This window comes from Macaca thibetana, chromosome X, assembly GCF_024542745.1.
Source record: "Macaca thibetana thibetana isolate TM-01 chromosome X, ASM2454274v1, whole genome shotgun sequence".
NCBI classification, from domain to species: domain Eukaryota; kingdom Metazoa; phylum Chordata; class Mammalia; order Primates; family Cercopithecidae; genus Macaca; species Macaca thibetana.
In genome coordinates this window covers 12,353,348-12,373,840 of record NC_065598.1, presented here as the reverse complement: position 1 = coordinate 12,373,840, position 20,493 = coordinate 12,353,348, and the positions used below count along the sequence as shown (strand labels likewise).

The 20,493-nt window shown below is 42.8% G+C and overlaps 1 protein-coding gene across 2 annotated transcripts in view; it reads right to left on the bottom strand.

Annotated features, from left to right (window-relative positions):
- PRPS2 (phosphoribosyl pyrophosphate synthetase 2) overlaps window positions 1-20,493 on the bottom strand; it is a 33,983-nt gene that overhangs the window by 3,434 nt on the left and 10,056 nt on the right. For both annotated transcript variants that reach the window (XM_050777279.1, XM_050777280.1), the window contains exons 3-6: window positions 12,086-12,184; window positions 11,254-11,378; window positions 1,398-1,571; window positions 279-438 (exon numbers count right to left, since the gene is read on the bottom strand). In XM_050777279.1, coding sequence (XP_050633236.1) covers window positions 279-438; window positions 1,398-1,571; window positions 11,254-11,378; window positions 12,086-12,184 — 558 coding nt within the window. The remainder of the gene's footprint in view (window positions 1-278; window positions 439-1,397; window positions 1,572-11,253; window positions 11,379-12,085; window positions 12,185-20,493) is intronic.

The window sequence follows — 20,493 nt, the reverse complement described above, 5'->3', positions numbered from 1 at the left end:
ATGATAATTCTAAGTTTAGCTTTAGCACAGCCCGTTTCTGACCATTTTTCTATTGTGATTTTATTCACTCTCTATTTCTAAATAGCGAACGTTGACCTCTGTTGGTCCCGGCCTTTTTCAGGGATCTAATATGATTTATATCCTGCCATCATGAGAAGCTGCTGCCTCTGCCAAGCATGTGCCTTAGCAAGGAGCCACACACACAGAAGACATGATGCTATTTTTAGGGATCTAAAGTAGGTGCCTGGCTGCTTGGCTGCCTGCGGCGTAGACACTACCTGAATCTTGGTGCAGTGTTTCATTTTGTCCTCTTGCGGAATTGTGTTTGTGACGACAACAGCCTCAAAGGCGGCATTATTTATTCTGGAAATAGCTGGTCCAGAGAAGATCCCATGGGTAAGGATAGCATACACTTTGGTGGCTCCAGCTGACAGCAGCCTGTAGAACAGCAGAAGATAAAAATTAAGGGTATGCAAATATTCTTGGCATACTCTCCCCTAGTATGAATGGTAAAAGCAAAGAGTGTGCTCCGTAAAAGAAAAATGCAACACATTTTACTCACATTTATTAACCTAAGATAGGATCATTCAAGCATGAGCAAAACACTTTGTATTCCATTAAATCGGGGACTATCAACCTTGGCACTTGAGCCAGGATAATTCTTTGTCATGGGGGCTGTCCTATGCATTATGGGAAAATTCAACAGCACCCCTGGCCTCTACCCACTAACAACACCCTACCCCTCAGCCATGACAACAAAAAGTGTCTCTAGACATTGCCATATGTCTCCGAGGGGGCAAAATCACTCCTGCTTGAGAGCCACCCGTTTAAACCAATATAGCCAAAACGTCATTGTTTTGATGTGTAATCAATATAAAAACATATATGTAAATGAGATATTTATATTCATTGATTCATATTAAGTCTCCAAAGCTAGTGGCCTTTTTACACTCTCAGCACATCTCATCAGACTGGCCATATTCCAAGAGCTCCACAGCCATGTGTGGCTGGGGGTTTCCATAGTGGACAGCAGGTCTACAAATCCTTCAGACACCCATGTGGCCGAGAAGGCTGGCACGAAAGCCAAATGGAAGGAAGCAAGGGACTGAAGAAGCCCGAAAAACCATCTTTCTTTTTGTGCTCAGGGCAAAGGGAAGCACCTTCTTTGACCCTTTTTCAAGTACACTACAAGGTCACCCTGGAAAACGAAAAGGCCCATGCTTTCTTTTCTACCCGAGAAAGAGGTATAAAGATGAAAGGGCCTAGAATCTCCTTTGGTCTAAAACTCCACTGCCAAGACCAGCAATAATCAGGAGAATAGAGCCCAGTTTCTAAAAGCTGATGTGCTTCCCTTTCCTAGTGAGAAGTCCTAACGCTTTCCCCACCGCCCTGCGTACTTGTCCGCAGCATGGCAGATGGTGCCGCATGTGTCAGCCATGTCATCCACGAGGATGGCCACGCGGTCCTTCACGTCACCCACCAGGACCATCCGGTCCACTTCATTCGCCTTCTTCCTCTCTTTGTGGATCAAAGCAAATTCCACATTCAACCTGTCTGCAATTGACGTGACCCTGGCAAAGGCACAAATGAACATGTTCATACAGAGTCAACTAGAGCTCTCTTCTTTAAAGTAGTATTTTAGGAACGTAGCAGGCAACTACACTCGAGACGATGCAAGAATCAGGCCTCTCTTGATCAGCCCAGGCATGGTCTGGGGCAGGCACTTACCAATCCACAGGGAGAAATGTGCTAACGGCAGACCTTGCAATTGGGGTGGCTGGGAATGACTGTCCGGGCACCCTGGCCACTGGATCAAACTACTGGATAAGAATTTGATATTCAATTTGTTAGTATTTGTGGGTAGCATTTTAACCATGACAGGCACAACTTAAAGCAAGTTATTTAGGAACTATTTGCCCAGTTTGTGGCACAGATAGTGGGGACAAAAGTCCTGGTTAATGCAGCCATCTAATATGTAAGCTAGTCAGGATGGGCTTCATTGCATTCAAGGTTTAAGGAGACTCTAAACTGTGAGTCCAGCTCCTCTGCTCATCTAAGGCAAATGCTCAGACATCAGTGGTGCCAGGCATGGCATTGTGCCTGTAGGCCCAGCTACTCAGGAATCTCAGGTGGAAGGATGGCTTGAGCCTGAGTTCAAATCCAGCCTGGACAACATAGCAAGATCCCATCTCTTTAAAAAAAAAATCACTGGCTCAGGAGGAGTTGAGCTGCCAACAGGAAGAGAAAGTGGGCAGGCCTCGCTTGTTGGTGAGCCTGAGGCATTTCAGATTTTCCTGTGAAGAGTGGACTTAAATGGTAAAACTGATTTTAAGACAATGCCACAGGCATAATGTAACATTAAGATTTTTCCTATTCCAGTTTTTAAAATAACAGTCATTATGCAATTTAGCTGAAAAAATGCTCTGGGGACCAATACACACATAGCCCAACTTAAGACGCAGTACATGGAGGATAAAACCTCTATACACTAGTTTTAAAGTCCTAGTCCTACTCATTGTGTCATCCTCAGATGGCGACCAGGAATGGAGCTCCTGGCATGCTCTGATGAAGGACAGAAGGGGCAGTCTCTGGGGCTGAGAGGGCAGTGGGAGGGAGGGGAGGTGCTCCAGGCTCCCCTCCCCATTTCTGAGGACTTTCGCAACACAACCAGTGTTTCTTTTCTTTCTTCTTCTTCTTCTTTTTTTTTTTTTTTGAGATGGAGTTTCACTCTTGTTGCCCAGGCTGGAGTGCAATGGCACAATCTCAGGTCACCGCAACCTCAGGTCACCTGCCTCCTGGGTTCAAGCAATTCTCCTGCCTCAGCCTCCCGAGTAGCTGGGATTGCAGGCATACACCACCACACCCGGCTAATTTTGTATTTTTAGTAGAGATGGGGTTTCTCCACGTTGGTCAGGCTGGTCTTGAACTCCCGACCTCAGGTGATCCGCCCACCTCAGCTTCCCAAAGTGCTGGGATTACAGGTGTGAGCCACTGCACCCAGCCAGTGTTTCTTTTCAACTGTGGTAAAATATACATAACACGGAATTTATCCTTGGAACCATTTTAAAGTGTATTAATTCAATGGCATCAAGCACATTCACAATATTGCACAACTATTACCTCTATCTAGTTTCAGAACATTTCATGACACCAAAAGGAAACCCCACATCCCTTAAGCAGGCACTCCCTATCCTCCCCTCCCCCCAGGCCCTGCCAAGCAGGAATCTATTTTTTGTCTCTATGGATTTACCTATTCTGAGCTTTTTGTATAAATGGAATCATAAAATACGTGCACTTTTGTGTCTGGCCTCTTTCAATTAGCATAAACTGTTCACAGTTCACCCACATTGCTGCATAGATCAGTACTTCATCCCTCTTTAAGTCTGAATAACATTCCACTGGGTGGATACAGCGCATTGTGTTCATCCATTCATCTGTTGGTGGCCACTCAGGTTGGTTCCACCTTTTGGCTATACTGAATACTGCCGCTATGAACACTGCTGTATAAATATCTGTTTGAGTCCCTGTCTTCAAGTCTTTGGGGAATATACCTCAGAGTGGAATTGCTGGGTCATATGGTAACTCTGTATAACTTATTCGGCTAATATTTCCTCTTTTTTTTTTTTTTTTTTTTTGAGTCAGAGTCTCACTCAGTCGCCCAGGCTGGAGTGCAGTGGCGCGATCTCGGCTCACTGCAAGTTCCGCCTTCCGGGTTCACGCCATTCTCCTGCCTCAGCCTCCCAAGTAGCTGGGACTATGGGTGCCCGCTGCCACGCCCGGCTAATTTTTTGCATTTTTAGTAGAGACGGGGTTTCACCGTGTTAGCCAGGATGGTCTGGATCTCCTGACCTCGTGATCCGCCCATCTCGGCCTCCCAAAGTGCTGGGATTACAGGCGTGAGCCACCGCGCCTGGCCTTCCTTTTTTTTTTTTAATGAGAAATATCTTTCATTTCGTCTAAAGAGGTGAAAATAAGATGTTTTTATATTTCTCACTCAAAAGATTTTTAAACTCTTAAAAATGCAATATCCTCTTTTCAAAGCACATGCCATCTTAAAAAAAATCTTAGCAATGTACATTTGCACTCAAAGAAAAACATGCAGCACCACTGTCTTCTGACAAAATTCTGCATAAAAAAACCCTATGCAACTTTTTGCAAATATGTTCCTTCTTTATCATTCAGGGACTTCAAACCACAAATATTCAGTGCAATATTTATTGTTTCTTATTTCTGTAGGAAACACAGGACCAATGATGTCTTCTGACAACTGTTTCCTGATGATTTGTTGGGTTTATAGGATCTGAGGATCCTCAGATCCTATAAACCCAACAAATAAATTCCCAAACAATCTTAACAAAACTATAGAAGACCAAGAAAGCTTAAAAGAGACAAAGAATAAAGACGAGTCACCTAGAAAGGATGGCCAAGTCCTCAACTTCCCCAGTGGAAGCCAGAAGTCATGGAGTCATATCTTCAATGTGATATGAGAAAATAGCTGTCAGGCTAGGACTCTACACTCAGCAAAACTGCCTTTCCAGAAGGAGGGCAAAATAAAGATAGTTCCAGCCAAACTATACAACCTGAGAATTTATTTCTAACATATAACCACCTAAAGAATGCAACTTAAGCAAAAGGAAAATGACCACAGATACATTGAGATGTGGTGGGGGGCAGGGGCGGAGAAAGGTGAGCAAAGATATTGATCAATCTGTGGACAAATCTAAACAAACGTTGATTGTACAAAACCAAAATAATAATAATGTCTACTTTGTGAAGAAGGAAAAACTAAAGCATATAATAGCTAAGCATGGTGGCTCACACCTATAATCCCAGCACTTTGGGAGGCTGAGGCAGGCAGATCGCTTGAGCCCAGGAGTTGGAGACCAGTCTGGGCAACATAGTAAAACCCCGCCTCTACAAAAAATACAAAAATTAGCCAGGCATGGTGGCATGTGCCTTTAGTTCCAGTTGTTTGGGAGGCTAAGGTGGGAGGATTACTTGAGCCTGGGAGATTGGGGCTGCAGCGAGCTGTGATGGCGCCACTGCACTCCAGCCTGGGTGACAGAGCAAGACTCTGTCTCCAAAACAAAAAAAGCACATAGTAAGGTGGTGGTCATAAATCCAAATATGTCAATTATCATAAAAGAAAAGGGACCAAACTTTCCAGTTAAACACAGAGACTGTGAGATAAGAGAATAAGACATCAACGTCCTTGAAGCAAAGGGAAGCATTACTATGTTGAGGTCCATGCTTCTCCTATCCTTAAAACACTCATCCTACCCTTAAAACACTCATCCTTCAGGATGCAACCCAAACCATAGTAGCCCTAGCAGATACCCTTTGTTTGTAAACTTGTCTAGCTGTCAACAGTTTCCTTACTTAAATATTTAATTTTAAAAAATTCATTTAAAGGCTAACAAAAATTTTGCTCCATAATCACCTTAAAACACATACAGTTCAGCCGGGCACGGTTGCTCACGGCTGTAATCCCAGCACTTTGGGAGGCCGAGGTGGGCAGATCATCTGAGGTTAGGAGTTTAAGATGAGCCTGGCCAACATGGTGAAACTTCATCTCTACAAAAATACAAAAAGTAGCCAGGCATGATGGTGGGTGCCTGTAACCCCAGCTACTCGGGAGGCTGAGGCGGGAGAATCGCTTGATCCCCGGAGGTGGAGGATGCAGTGAGCCAAGATCGCGCCACTGCACTCCAGCTTGGGCGACTGAGCGAGACTCCATCTCAAAAAACAAACAAAAAAGCACGCACAGTTCTACTATCTACATGCCAATGTCATAAAAGTCACTTAAACTTCAGGTAAGGAAAGCTACTTTCTGGGAACATGAGACAGGTTTTCCCAAGACACATGAACACCTTGCACAAAATGTCCACATATATTACCGCCTGCTTATTTGGTAAAGACTAGGCAGATTTGGGCATGACAGGACACCAATCCACAGCCCAGCACTGGGAAGCACTGCCCTTTGTGGCAGAAGTTCTATACCGGAGAAGTTGAAGCAGAACCTGTTTTCATCCCTCTGCCAGGTGATGCCTGTTCTCATGAGCCTGCTTAGAAGCAAACAGCAGGGTAGGCATGGAAGTCGGACTGGGAAGGAAGGTGAGCTCTGTGGTTCTTGGCAGTGGGGGACACAGACATCTTACTTGAGTGGGGAGGCCTAGCCACTTAAAGGTATCCAATGGTAATGTCAGAAGAAGAAGATAAGGGAAAATACATACCCCTGCAAATAGCTTCCTGGGTTGTTAGAACACTATGATTTCCTGAAAAAGCTATAGATAACTCTTCTTTTCCTTGTATATCTTGGAGACCTAATACATACTCCTAACAAATGATGTTGACACAACGTACCACACTGAAATCTTAGGCAGAAAAAGGCAGAATGAAAATTATATTCATACAGTTTTGGATTTCTTCTGGGCACATATTTACAATCTTTTCTCTGTGGGTGCGTGGGTCATATCAGCTCCCCCAGGAGAGACAGATACATAGTACACCAAATTATTCATAGTGGTACTACTGGTCGAGATATAAAGTCGTTAAGATTTTCTTCTTTCTACTTTCCAAATTTCCTATAGAGCATCTCCAAAAATTATATAATCAGAAAAAAAAGTTAAACCTGAGTTATCCAGTTTTACCCTCTTCCCATACCACTTTTAGGTTGACACTTGCTATCTCAGCAGTGGTAGGTAGGTTTCTTAGGTTTAATTTGTTTTCCATGGGTAACCCAACCAAGCTACAAAGCCTACCCAAGAGTGACCTCCTGTGGCAACATTCAGTTTTATCTGTAACGAGTCAACCTTCAAAGCTTTTTCTAAAGCAACAAACTCCAATTGGTCAGACAGAAATGTACAGTATTTTCCTTTGCTAAATGTGACTTTTTGCAACAAGAAAAGAAGCCACAGATAATGTCAACCGCATGTGTCATGTATTACCTGCAAGGCTGTTCTGAGGGGACTGTCAGTTGGGGGCTAGAACATGAGGATGACAATGATGTGTTGTGGAAACACTTGGAAAAGAGAAAGGAGGTGACAAAAAATCTGAAACGTATGTCCCTAAAAAGCTTGATTTTCCTGACAGAGGGAGCAGGGGTGGTTGAGTGCAGATTGCTTGAAAGGAGGTCTGAACAAAACAAAACAGCATCTGAACCCCAGCCATTTACTCTGTTTACTTTATTCTGCATTTTTTAAAAGTAGGAGTTGGCAAATAGCTATCTATTTGAAATGGGGAAGTCTGTATATGATGAAAGATGCCATTTCAAATCAACAGAGGTGGATTATTTAATAAATAGTTTTGGAAAAACTAGACAGTAGGGTGGGGGGGGCTGGATTCTTATTTCATTCTTTATTCCAAAATAAATTTCAGATGGAAGTAAACTTGGGACATTAAAAAAGAAAAAAATATACAAAATCATGGGAGAAGACAAATTTTAAGAGAAGGATGACTCCTACATAAACTCAGAAGCCATAATGCGAAGAAAAAATAAACATGACTACATAAGAAGGTTTTTAAAGTCCTGCAGAGAATAAAAGTACAAAAAAGGAGAAGAAATGAAAAAACTTGGAGAAATATTTGCAACACACATGAGAAACAGCTGTGATCTCTTGTCTATGCAGAACTATAGACAATCCACAAGAAAGGTCCCAGCCAAGAGAACAATAGGCAAAAGATCTGAATAGAGACCCCTTTCATGGCAAATCAACATGCCCTGGTAAAGGCACTACCCTCACCCACAGCAACCTGAGCTCACAGGAAGAGGAGGCCATAGATCACCTACCTGATCTGGAAGTAAACTGCCTGATAACCCACTGTGTGAGCAAGGTTGTGTAGAAAGTCACCGGCATCCATTCCTGATGGAACATCGACTGGTATATCTCTTGGAAAAGACCATATTTTGGCACTGCCCATCAAACCTAAAATGGCTCATGCCTTTTGACTCGGCAATTCCACTTCTAGGAATGTATCCTACTTGCACATGTGTACAACATGTCAAAGCAACGATATTGCTTCAGAACTGCATTTAAGAGTACAAACAACGGCACCTACAAATGGGTAAGAGGGGGCCTGACTCATAGGAGCTGTGGTACAAGCACAGAAGGGAATATTGCACAGCTGTACAACACAGCTATGGAATCATTGTTAAGATACAGCAAGTGAGTTTTTTAGAAAAGCACAATGAAGAACTGTGTACATCACATTGCCATTTGTGTGAAATAAATAGGCAGATATATGCTTAAATAACACAATTCTGACACTGGAAATAACAGTGGCATTTAAAGAACGGGGATGGGACTGTACTGTCTGAATTTCTGCTAAGAGCATGTATTATATTCTTACACTATGTATATAAAAACAAGGTTGGGGGAGGAAAGAAAGATGGTCAAACAAATTTGTGGAATCTACTATTCTTTGGGCTGAGTAGCTGCCAAAATAATATTTTCTGGTTTACAAAGATATCTGCCAGACAGAAAGGCCATGTCCTATACTACCAATTGATATACAAAGCCTCCAAAAGATAACCCCAGAAAGATAGAAAGTAGATTCCTGGCTGCCAGGAATAAGGTTGGGGGAAGTAAATGAAGAGTGACTGCTAATGGGTATAGGGTTTCTTTTTGGGGTGATAAAAATGTTCTGGAATTAGACAGTGACTGTTGCACAGATCTTTGAATATGCAAAACACTGCTGAACTGGACACTTTAAATGGGTAAATTGTACATATTTGGAGTTTTTTGTTTTTTTCTTTTTCTTTTTTGAAATGAACTCTCGCCCTGTCACCCAGGCTGGAGTGCAGTGGCATGATCTCAGCTCACTGCAACCTCCACCTCCCAGGTTCAAGTGATTCTCCTGCCTCAGCCTCCTGAATAGCTGGAATTACAGGCGTGCACCACCAAGCCCAGCTAATTTTTGCATTTTCAGCAGAGACGGGGTTTCACCCTGTTGGCCAGGATGGTCTTGAACTCCTGACCTCAAGTGATCCACCTGCCTTGGCCTCCCAAAGTGCTGGGGTTACAGGTGTGAGTCACCACGTCCGGCCAATTGTACGTATTTGAATTACACTGTAACAAAGCTGTTATTATAACCCAGTTACATCTGAGGCTAGCTCCTGTACCCCTTTGGCTGGCTTCTTTGCCTCTAACCTTCCATCAGGCCAGTGCATTTGCCTCATTGAACGCAGATTCCATGTGACTTGCAGAACTTTCCAAGTCAACTGCAAGTAGATACGACTCCAAAATGTTGCTCACAATCTTTTGCAGAGGACACTCAGCGTAATTCAACCTTGATTCTTGGCCAAGGGCAATTTTGTGAACATTACACACCGTACAGTAATAGGCTAAGTGACACAGCGCTGCTCTCCACCCCATGACTGCCCATCTAGGGTCTTTGCAAGTTAACTTTCTGCTCCCGTTTCTTATATATTTGTGTCTCCTCCCTGGCCACAGCCACTTCCTGCTGCTGACAGAGGCTGATCTCCAGCTGTATGGTCTGTTCCTTCTCTTCTGTGCTGGGAACCCAAGCAGCCGTTGGAAGGCAGCTTTGAGCAGAATGAACAAGGCTCTTCTAAGAATCAGGGCCTGTGTTTCCCTGCAAGAGTGTTAAGACAACTTTCTGGGCTACTTCTAAGCTTTTGCGTTTGATCCTAGGTCCTCAGCTGGGTTGCAGGCAGATGAGGGTGCCGAATGAGGGACAGGCTTTTGATGTCAGACATGCCGAAGGCTGATCACTTGTCACTTTCATCACACCTCTATTAGTGCACATTTAGAGCTTCCTTGCTTCCTCACTGGACTGGGGGGTGGGTAGAAGTCTCTCCTACCTCTCCCTTATAGAGGTCTCTACCTACACAATAAAACTCCCCTCCCAGCCTTTTTTCTTCCCAGACAGCATCTGCAAAGCTCTATAAGGTCATTGGGTCACCAAGCCTCAGTTTGCAGCATTCTCTTATTGTGCTCATCCTTGATTGTGAACACCCTGTACCCTGATTGCTTGTTAACACCTGGAGTATCTCTGCCAAGCCCTTGAGATGTGCTACTCAGTACCACGTTCTCACACCACTAGGTGCGTCATCACTGCCATACTCTTACTACCAGGTTGTTAACTCTCCTTCACCTCAGTTTCCTTTTAAACTTACTTATTTGATAGTCCAGTAATTGTTCTCTTATCCCCAAGTATTGGCTGCCTGCTGCCCTGTTGTCTGCACGTGCTGGGTGTGCGTGGACTGTGTTCTCTTGGTTTTCTAACTTTGGATCAAGCATCGGGTCAGGTTGAGCAGGGAGCACTCACCGAGCAGCTAGGATTGTGAAATTCTCCCTCTGCAGGGGCTCTGCAGCCTGGAGCACATTTCCGTGTGTATTCCACTCCACATCTGAATGTGGCACAGGCTCACAGGCTCGTGGTTTGACTTCTCATAGGTGACTATTTCCTTCCCTAATCCAAAGGCCGAGGTAAAGACGGGCTTTCCCCTGGCTTTTGGCTAGAAATCTGGCTTTCAGCCCTCTTCTCTTCTTCTTCTTCTTTTTTTTTTTTTTTTTTTTTTCAGAGTCAGGGTCTCACTCTGTTACCCAGGCTGGAGTGCAGTGGTGTGATCATAGCTCACTGCAGCCTGGAGCACCTGGGCTCGAGTGATTCTCCCGCCTCGGCCTTCCAAGGTGCTAGGATTACAGGCATACATCACCGTGCCTGGCTTTAGCTCCCTTCTTTATGGGGGTTTCCACGTGAGCATTAAAACCCAAGCCACCAGACTCTTCCTGGATCTGATGCCCATCCCCCAAGCCACCTGGCCATGGCTTTCAGCCTCTGCTTTATTTCTTGGTCTCAGATATTTCCCTTTCTTGGTATTCTATGTACAGATATTTCTTTTAAAAAAATTTGTTCTATTTTGGCTACCATTTCCAAGTGCTGTTAATTAAAAGACTTATTTTCCAATTAGGCTCATTACTTTTATAATCAGAAAGCAATAACTTAAAAAAACCTCAAACACATCTACCCTTTGCTGAAAACAAAGAAACCAACATATACCTATTGTGTATGTGTGTCTCTGTGTATATTTTCTTCTTTCCTGAATGATGAAATATTAACAAAGATGATGGGTTTCTGCTCTGAAAGTGAAGCCTGTGGTCTACCTACTTGCTCATTAGCAAAATAAAGTTTTAAGTAATTTACAGCATGCTTCCTTATCTAATACATGGCAAAAGGAAAAACCAATCAGCAGATGGAGAAATCTGCAAGGTGTAGCCTGCATGATACCTTTTGGCTCCCCCTGCGTCAGGTGAAACAATGATACAGTTCTTCCACTCGGCAATGTTTTCCCGAATCCACTGCAGGACTGCGGGCTCCGCATACAAATTATCCACAGGAATATCAAAGAATCCCTAAAGGGAGAAGTGAGTGTCATGTTGCAGGGTTTTGTTTTGTTTTGTTTTTTCCTTTTTTTTTTTAAAACAATAATTGCTTTCATTAAATAACATTTGCATTTTTTGTTCAAAAGAGGCTTTTGTAACAGACGCCCTTTTGTTAATTTTAAACAGAATTAAATCAAAAGACGGATATGTTATAGGGGCATATTTCAGTCCAATCTGTCTTTTGGGACATATTCTATTGTCTTATGATGGCCTATATTCTGAGGAATAGAATGGCTATGCAGGACAGTGAGGGAAAAGGTTTGTTGTCTCTTAGGTATTTATTATAAATCAAATACTTCACGTTCATTATATAACACAAAGTGGCACAGTATAATTTGGCCTGTTTTAGAGACAAAGAACATAAGTTATGAAGAAGTTAAAAAATGTATATTATGATATTATGACTCCGCCATTCTAATTATTTTCCATAAGCTGAGATGGAACTACATAGAGTTTACTACCAAAAAGCCATCCCCACTCCTCCAAAAGTGATTGGGGGGCAAGGTGCTGATAGAGACTGGAAGTATTAATATCAAATTATATTTCCAAGTTTAGTAAAGACAAAAATCCAAGAGAGTAGCCATATATAAACTCAAACACAAGTAATGTTACCTCTTCTAAGATTATTTAATTTAACAGACTTGATTTAACCATTTGCAAAAGGAAAACACGGATACCTGTATCTGAGAGGCATGCAGGTCCATGGTGATGATGTGATCCGCCCCGGCCACCGACAGCATATTGGCCACAAGTTTTGCAGAAATTGGGGCACGACTCTAAAAATAAGAACATTAATTTTATAACAGGAAAAGATGGATACTGTTAGATTCCTCCCATTAGGACGTACATGAGAAAGATAAATCATAGATGCAATCAACGAAGCATCAAAAAGAAAATTATACATGTTGTAACAGCAAAAGATATATTCGTTCCATCTTATTCAGCAAACATTTACTATTTACATATACCACTGCAAAACTAAGTGCTTGACGCTGGGTATAGAGAACAAGTATAAAAGAAGCAAACAGTTCAACACATGTACATGTAATGTCACAATATGTATAACTGAAATCATGATAAGTGTGTAGAAATAAAAGGTACCGAGAGAGTGAGATGATAGTAGTAGGAAGGACATAAAGTTTAAACAAGATCATTATTAGCGGTCCCTCTGAGGAAATCGTTTCTAAGGCAAGTTTAGCAAAGGTTAGGAGAATAGTGTTCTAGAAGGACCGAGTGGCACATGTGAGATCACTGAGGCCAAGAGACCCTCACACAGCCAGAGGCTAAAGAAGTCCAGCTATTAAAGAGGAATTCATGTGCCAACAGTTGGATGCTAACACTATTACAATGGAAAAAAACAAGGTCAAAGAATGAATACTGTAAGGGGATTGATAATAGTTACTATTTAATTTCATACTTAGTGTCATTTACTGACATTACATTCTTTGTAAAATTACCTAACTTCTCTATAGCTTTGGTTTCCACATCACAAATTATGGACAATACAACTGCCCACATCGAAGAAATTCAAGCGATTATACAGACACATGATTAGACCTAGGTGGCGTTCAGTATTTTGTTGTAAACAACAGTATTTCTATATATCAGCCACAAAAAAGAAAAGCTTAAAAAAAGATTTCATTCAAATGATCTTTGTTACACACACACACACACACACACACACACACAATACATTCATGTAAAAACACATGCAGGAAGGAATTACATAAAAAATGTTAACAGATTATTTGTGTTTTCCCGAATATAGCACTTTTTAAAAAGAAATATATATTTTATCATTAAAAATAGGTATATATGGGGTACGGTGGCTCACGCCTATAATCCCAGCACTTTGGGAGGCCGAGGCAGGTGGGTCACAAGGTCAGAAGATCCAGACCATCCTGGCCAACACGGTGAAACCCCGTCTCCACTAAAAACACAAAAAATTAGCCAGGTGTGGTGACGCATGCCTGTAGTCCCAGCTACTTGGGAGGCTGAGGCAGGAGAATCACTTGAACCTGGGAGGCAGAGGTTGCAGTGACCGAGATTGCGCCACTGCACTCCAGGCTGGGCGACAAAGTGAGACTCCGTCTCAAAAAAAAAAAAAAAAGTATATAAGTATGTTCAAAACACAAAGAAAAGAATAAGAGGAAAACACTCTAAAAAGTTAACAGATGTTTCTAGAACGTGAGATTATAGGAAAATATATTTTTCTTGTTTTTTATTTTTTCAATCTTCTCCACTAATTAGAGATCATAACTCACGTTTTCATCATTTAACTCCCCTGTACTACATTCCACGTTGCCTTTGGGATAAAATCGAATTTTCTCAGCTTTATTCTCTCAAGTTCTCCGGCTAGTCTGGCTGCAGCCTCCTAGGAACAGCTCCTTTCCTACACCTCTGCTTCAGGAAGCCTCCCTGAAGTCGGCCTTGGGATTGCTCTTCCTCCTCTAGAAAACACTTGAAGTCTGGCCATTATATCCACATGCCTGCCTTGTCCCTATTCCACTGCCTCTGCCGAGCCAATGTGTTTGATCCTCCAGGTCTGGTTCAAATCTCCCAATTTTAAGGCAGAACTCCAGGAATCATCTCTCCTTTCTAAGGGGGCACAGAATTGGTAAGCATTTGGCCCTACCATTTGGGACTGCCTTGTGATACCTGCTGAAAGATAGATGTTCCGATATATTATATGTACAAATGTCATAGTTCACAATTAGAATACATCCCTCAAGGGCAAACAATTGGTTTTGGAGATTTTCACATCATCCGCAGAACACAGTTCCACACTCTGCATTTGATAGTTCTTCAATAAATATTTACTAACAGATTAACACTAAATGTCCAAGGCTTACTCATTAGCCTCACTAATTATGAGAATTATTTAGTGTAACAAAGTTCCAGGACAATAAAAAAAGCAAATCAGTTGCTACAACTGCTTTGTAATAGAGCCTGATTTGCAACGCTAATCAATTTTGTGCTTTTCCTACAATTGTCGAATCAGTTACTACGGGTTGAATGGTCCCCTCTAAAATTCAGGTGTTGCCAATGTGATAGGATTAAGAAGTGGGGCCTTTAAAAGGTGATTCGGCCCTGAGGGCTGCTCCCTTGAGAGCGGGATTAAGGTCCTTCTAAGGGAGGCTTCAGGCAGCATTTTGCAAACTTGCCCTTCCGTCTTCTGTCATGTAAGGACACAGCATTCTTCCATCTGGAGGATGCAGCCCGTAACAGACACCAAATGCCGGTGCTTGGTCTTGGTCTTCCAATCTCCAGGACTATGAGAAAATACATTTTTGTCCTTCCCCCCCCCCCCCCACGACACACGTTCGAAGAATATTTCTTTCTTTTTTTTTTTTTTTGAGACGGAGTTTCACTCTTGTCGCCCAGGCTGGAGTGCAATGGCATGATCTCAGCTCACTGCAACCTCCACCTCCCAGGTTCAAGCAATTCTCCTGCCTCAGCCTCCCGAGTGGCTGGGATTACAGGCATGCGCCACCACGCCCGGCTAATTTTGTACTTTTAGTACAGATGGGGTTTCTCCACATTGGTCAGGCTGGTCTCCAACTCCTGACCTCAGGTGATCCGCCCGCCTCGGCCTCCCAAAGTGCTGAGATTACAGGCGTGAGCCACCACGCCCGGCACCAAAGAATATTTCTGTTCTTTATAAATTACCCAGTGTGTGGTATTTTGTTACAGCAGCACAGACTAAGGCGCCAGCAAAAAGAATCCTCCCTTCTCATCTCTCCTCAGTGGCATCCAGTGTTTCTTAACTTCTGGGATCCAAACCACAGGGTAATTTCTAAATTCACACTTTCTGATTTTGTTCTTCACACCTTGTTTACAAGTTTGGTTTTTGTTCTGTGTCTCAGAGTTCGGCTCATACCCAACTGAATCTTGCAGGAAAAATGATTTACTAGTTAACTGACTTGCTAGCCTATACAAAGAAAAGTACAGCATTGAAACAAAGGTAGAGTCAAGGTACAGTAGCCAAAAGTAAAACACTCAGCTCCCCTAGTGAAAAATGCATAAAAGTCAAATGTTTTGCAAGTCAGCCCAATCATGACAGAGTCCCAGGCTATTCCAGATGTTATTCAATGCATCAAATATCGCCTTTCGAAAAGTGTAAATTTGACGGGCTTTTAAAAAAATTACAAGACTGTAGAAATTCACATCAGGAAAAACTGTTCTCAATTTCTCTGGTACAAAAAAGGAAACAAAAGAAAATTTTATTGAAAAGAGAACATGACCTTGAAAATGATTTTGAAAAAAGAAATCCCCAAACTACAAGTCCTTTACCCGCCTCAGAAGTCATTATTCCCAGCCTTGCCCACAATCTACTATTTTTTTTTTCCTTTTGAGATGGAGTCTTGCTCTGTCACCCAGGCTGGAGTGCAGTGGTGAGATCTCAGCTCACTGCACTACAACCTCTGCCTCCTGGGTTCAAGCAATTCTCCTGCCCCAGCCTCCTGAGTAGCTGGGATTACAGGTACATGCCACCATGCCTGGCTAATTTTTGCATTTTTAGTAGAAATGGGGTTTCACCATGTTGACCAGGCTGTTCTCGAACTCCTGACCTCAGGTGATCTGCCCACCTCGGCCTCCCAAAGTGCTCGGATTACAGGTGTGAGCCACCATGCCCAGCCCAACCTCCTGTTTTTACCAGGGAAGGGAACCAGCAGTTATTGAGTGTGTTCTATAGCAGGAACCGGCAAATTAGAATCCATGGGCCAAACTTAGCCCACAGCCTGTTTTTGCATAACCAGTGAGTTAAGAATGGTTTTTACGTCTTTAAATGGTTGAAAAACAATCAAAAGCAGAACAATATTTTGTGACATCTGAAGATTATATGAGGTTCAGATTTCAGTGCACATAAAGTTTTACTGGAATACAGCCATACCCATTCATGTACACATTGACTAACGGCTGCTTTCACACTAAAATGGCAGAGTGGAGCTGCTGCAATAGACCCAGTGGCCCACTGACATTGACATCCAAAATGGCATCCAAAATGACATTCAGCTCTTTTCAGAAAAAGCCTGCCCACTCATGTATTATGATATGGTAGGTACTTCATAAATAGTAGCTAGTGCTGTACTTAATTTACAGATAAGGAAACTAAAGATACAGACAGTTTAAGTAACTTTTACAAAGGACAAACTGAGTAAATAATGGTGCTGGAATTCAAATCTGAGCCTACTTGATTCTCAATGCCAGAGCTCAGACCACTTGGCACCATGTCTTTTACAATTAATATTACATCATCATCATTTTTCTATGTTAATATTATATTGTATGGATGTGTCCTAATTTATGAAACCATTCCTTCGCCATCAGAATCTGTCCCTGGTGTCTTGTACATACAAAGAAAACCCCAAATAAAATGTTACGTATGTGCAGGGCTTGCTTAAAAAGCAGCAACAAGGTTTACAGAAAAAAACAAAACCAGCTTTGAATCTGGTTAAGAGCTTCTAGATTTTTTTTTTCTGGGCTTCTTTGCAAGGAATTCCAAGTAGAGCAATTACACAGAATTTCATTGTCATTAGACGTCATAGGTAATACAGTCCTAAGGGAAGGAAAAAGCACAACAGAAAGTCTCCGAGGGCTGCCCAGAGCTCCTCCTGTGGCTGCGCAGGAGAATTTTCTTTCTGGGATGAGAGATCAAGTGTAGCCACAGCTTCTCATCACAATCTAACACCACATGGCTTTATGCCTTCCTAAATGAAGCAAAAAGGTAGAAGTGCATTTCCCCTACCCCTCACCCCCACCCCAATCATGCTTGGTCTCCTCATCATTAACCTGTACCGGTAAACAGTAGCACTTGTCTAAGAGATTCTAAGAGATGAAGTATGCTAACAGGCTGCGGCCATCTCTCTTGGGTGCTTACTAAATACCTGTTCCCCTCACCGAAGTACAGTTTCTCAGTACAAAGCCAAGCCATGTGATCCAAGGTAAGGAAGGAATAGTTGGGAAAAGTATTATCAGTCATTTAAAAAATGCAAAGGTGGGCCAGGCGCGGTGGCTCACACCTGTAATACCAGCACTTTGGGAGGCCGAGGTGTGCAGATCATTTGAAGTCAGGAGTTTGAGACCAGCCTGGCCAACATAGTGAAACCCCATTTCTACTAAAAATACTAAAATTAGCCAGGTGTGGTGGCGCATGCCTATAATCCTAGTTACTTGGGAGGCTGAGGCAGCAGAATTGCTTGAACCCTGGAGGCGGAGGTTGCAGTGAGCCAAGACTGTGCCACTGTACTCCAGCATGAGTGACAGAGCGAGATTCCATTTCAAAAAAATAAAGCAAAGGCATACCTCAAATAATAGATAAAATTAAGAATTAAGAATTCCTCTTTCAGAAGTTTGGGGAGAGAACAAAATTGTCTCCTCACTACAATATGAGTCACACTGACTACACAGACACGTAAGAAATAATGGTGTCAGGACAGCTTATGTGTCTTGGCCACCTCCAAGGTCAGTCCAGAGGCTATAGAGAGGGTGGCCCTATGTCACTTGCCCAGGACAGTCTAGGCAGACACCTGTTTCCCAGCACAGTTATCCATAGAGCTCCCTTTCAATCTTGAAAGCATCCTGGCCTAGATGATAAATGATATGTACTAGCTCAAAGCCCAAAGTGTCCTTAAACTATTTGTCTCTTAACACATCAGTGACTTCCTTTAAGACCTCCTGGAGTGAGCTGAATGGTGGCCCCAAAAATATCAGAGCCCAATCCCTGGAACCTGTAAATGTTACCTTTATTTGGAAAGAGGGTTTTTGCAGATGTGATGACATTGAGGATCCTGAGATGGCGAGATTATCCTGGATTATTCAGGTGAGCCCTAGATGCTACCTCATGTATCCTTTAAAGAGAGATGCCAGGTGTGGTGGTCATGCTTTTAATCCTAACACTTTGGAAGGTCAAGGCAGGAGGATCTCTTGAGCCCAGGAATTCGAGACCAGCCTGGGCAACATAGTGAGACATGCCTTTACAAAAAGCAAAAAATATTAGCCAGGTGTGGTGGTGTGCACCTGTAGTCCCAGCTACTTGGGAGGCTGCGGTGGGAGGATCACTTGAGCCCAGAAGTTTGAGGCTGCAGTGAGCTAAGATTGTGCCACCGCACTTCAGCCTGGGTGACGAAGTGAGACTCTGTCTCTAAAAAGAAAATTGAAAATGAGAGAGTGAGCGAGAGATCTGATGGAGACAAAAGACGAGGCCATGCGCAGATTCCAGCAGAGATTAGAGCGATGTGGCCTCAAGGCTGGCAGCCACCAGGAGCTGAAAGAGGCAAGGAAAGAGGAGCCTCCCCTGAAGCCTCCAAAAGGAATATTCCTCTGCCAACACCTTGATGTTGGACTTCTGGCCTCTAGCACTTAAGAGAACATATTTCTGTTGTTTTAAGTCACCCAGTTCGTGGTAATTTGTTATAACAGTGCTAGGAAACTAATACACCCCACTGTGATTACTTCTTTCCTAGCTGTGTTCTCTAACGAGAAACCACACGACTTCCTAAGCCACTACACACACTGTCTCTCAAATGTTACCAGTGGCCCTGCTTATGTGTGGTTGATGATGAAAGCCCTCTCTTCCGTCAGCAGTTAAGCTCAGAAAGTCATGGAATTGTCTGACTGGGATAAAAAATTAAAAGCAGCTACAATGTTATTACCAAGAAACACACTTACAGCAAAGTGATTAAAGAAAGGGTAGAAGAAAGAAAATAAACATGTTTTCACAACGGGGCAAAATGGAAAACACATTTAACTGTCTAACATCGGGAAAACTGCTACTAGCTAGTTAGACAACACAGTTCCACAAAACGGTTAAAGCCGGCTAGGTGCGGGGCCTCATGCCTGTAATCCCAGCACTTTGGGAGGCGGAGGTGGGCAGATCACTTGAGGCCAGGAGTTCGAGACCAGCCTGGCCCACATGGTGAAACCCGTCTCTACTAAAAATACAAAAAATTAGCCAGGCGTCATGGTGCATGCTTCCCAGCTACTTGAGCGGCTGAGGCAGGAGAATCCTTAAACCTGGGAGGCAGAAGTTGCAGTGAGCCAAGACGGCGCCACTGCACTCCAGCCTGGGCAACAAGAGCGAAACTCCATCTCAAACAAAACAAAAAAACAACAGTTATAGCCACTGCAGTTCCAGAAATCCATAGGACTCTTCTTGTTAGCGGTGGCTGGGAGCACTACGTGCAACTAGGGGATGGAGGCTGGACTGCATCACACCTCCTACAATAGAAGGAGTGGTGAAAAAACAGTGCTAGTTTTTCCAACTCAAATAAGAAAACATTTTGAAAATACAACTTTGTAAAAAGAGGTCACCACAAATCAGATATGTGCTAACAAAATTGTAGAGCTTCCAATATTTTATCACTTAAAGAGGAACATGGGGTTACAAATCACCTAACAGTGGAGGAGGGCATGTATAATGATAAAAGGAGTAATTTTCTAAAGAAGTTACAATATATTCAATATCTTAGGGCCAAATACAAAATATGAAATCTATTGAGAGTGAAAGAGCTTGATTAAAAATACAGCTACAGGCTGGGTGGTGGCTCACGCCTGTAATCCCAGCACTTTGGGAGGCCAAGGCGGGCAGATAACTTGAGGTCAGGAGTTCAAGATTAGCCTGGCCAGCATGGTGAAACCCTGTCTCTACCAAAAATACAAAAATTAGTCAGGCGTGGTGGTGCACACCTGTAGTCCCAGCTACTCAGGAGGCTGAGGCAGGAGGATCGCTTGAGCCTGGGAGGCGGAGGTTGCAGTGAGCTGAGATTGTGCTACTGCACTTCAGCCTGGGCAACAGAGTGAGATTCCGTCTCAAAAACAAACAAACAAACAAACAACAAAAAACCAGCTACAATGTGAGAATTTACTAAACCACAAGGAAGGAAGAAATAATGGCAGAAGAAATAATGGCAGAAAACTAGCTCTTCTATGACATGGACAAGGAGAAAGATGCTAAACAATCCTGTGGAAACATACAGATGGGAAGAATAGCTAGGACAACAGATTATACCAATGGGACAAAATTAGAAAATTGAAACTTAACAGTTAAAAATACACATAAAACTCTAGAATCAAGTTTAAAATA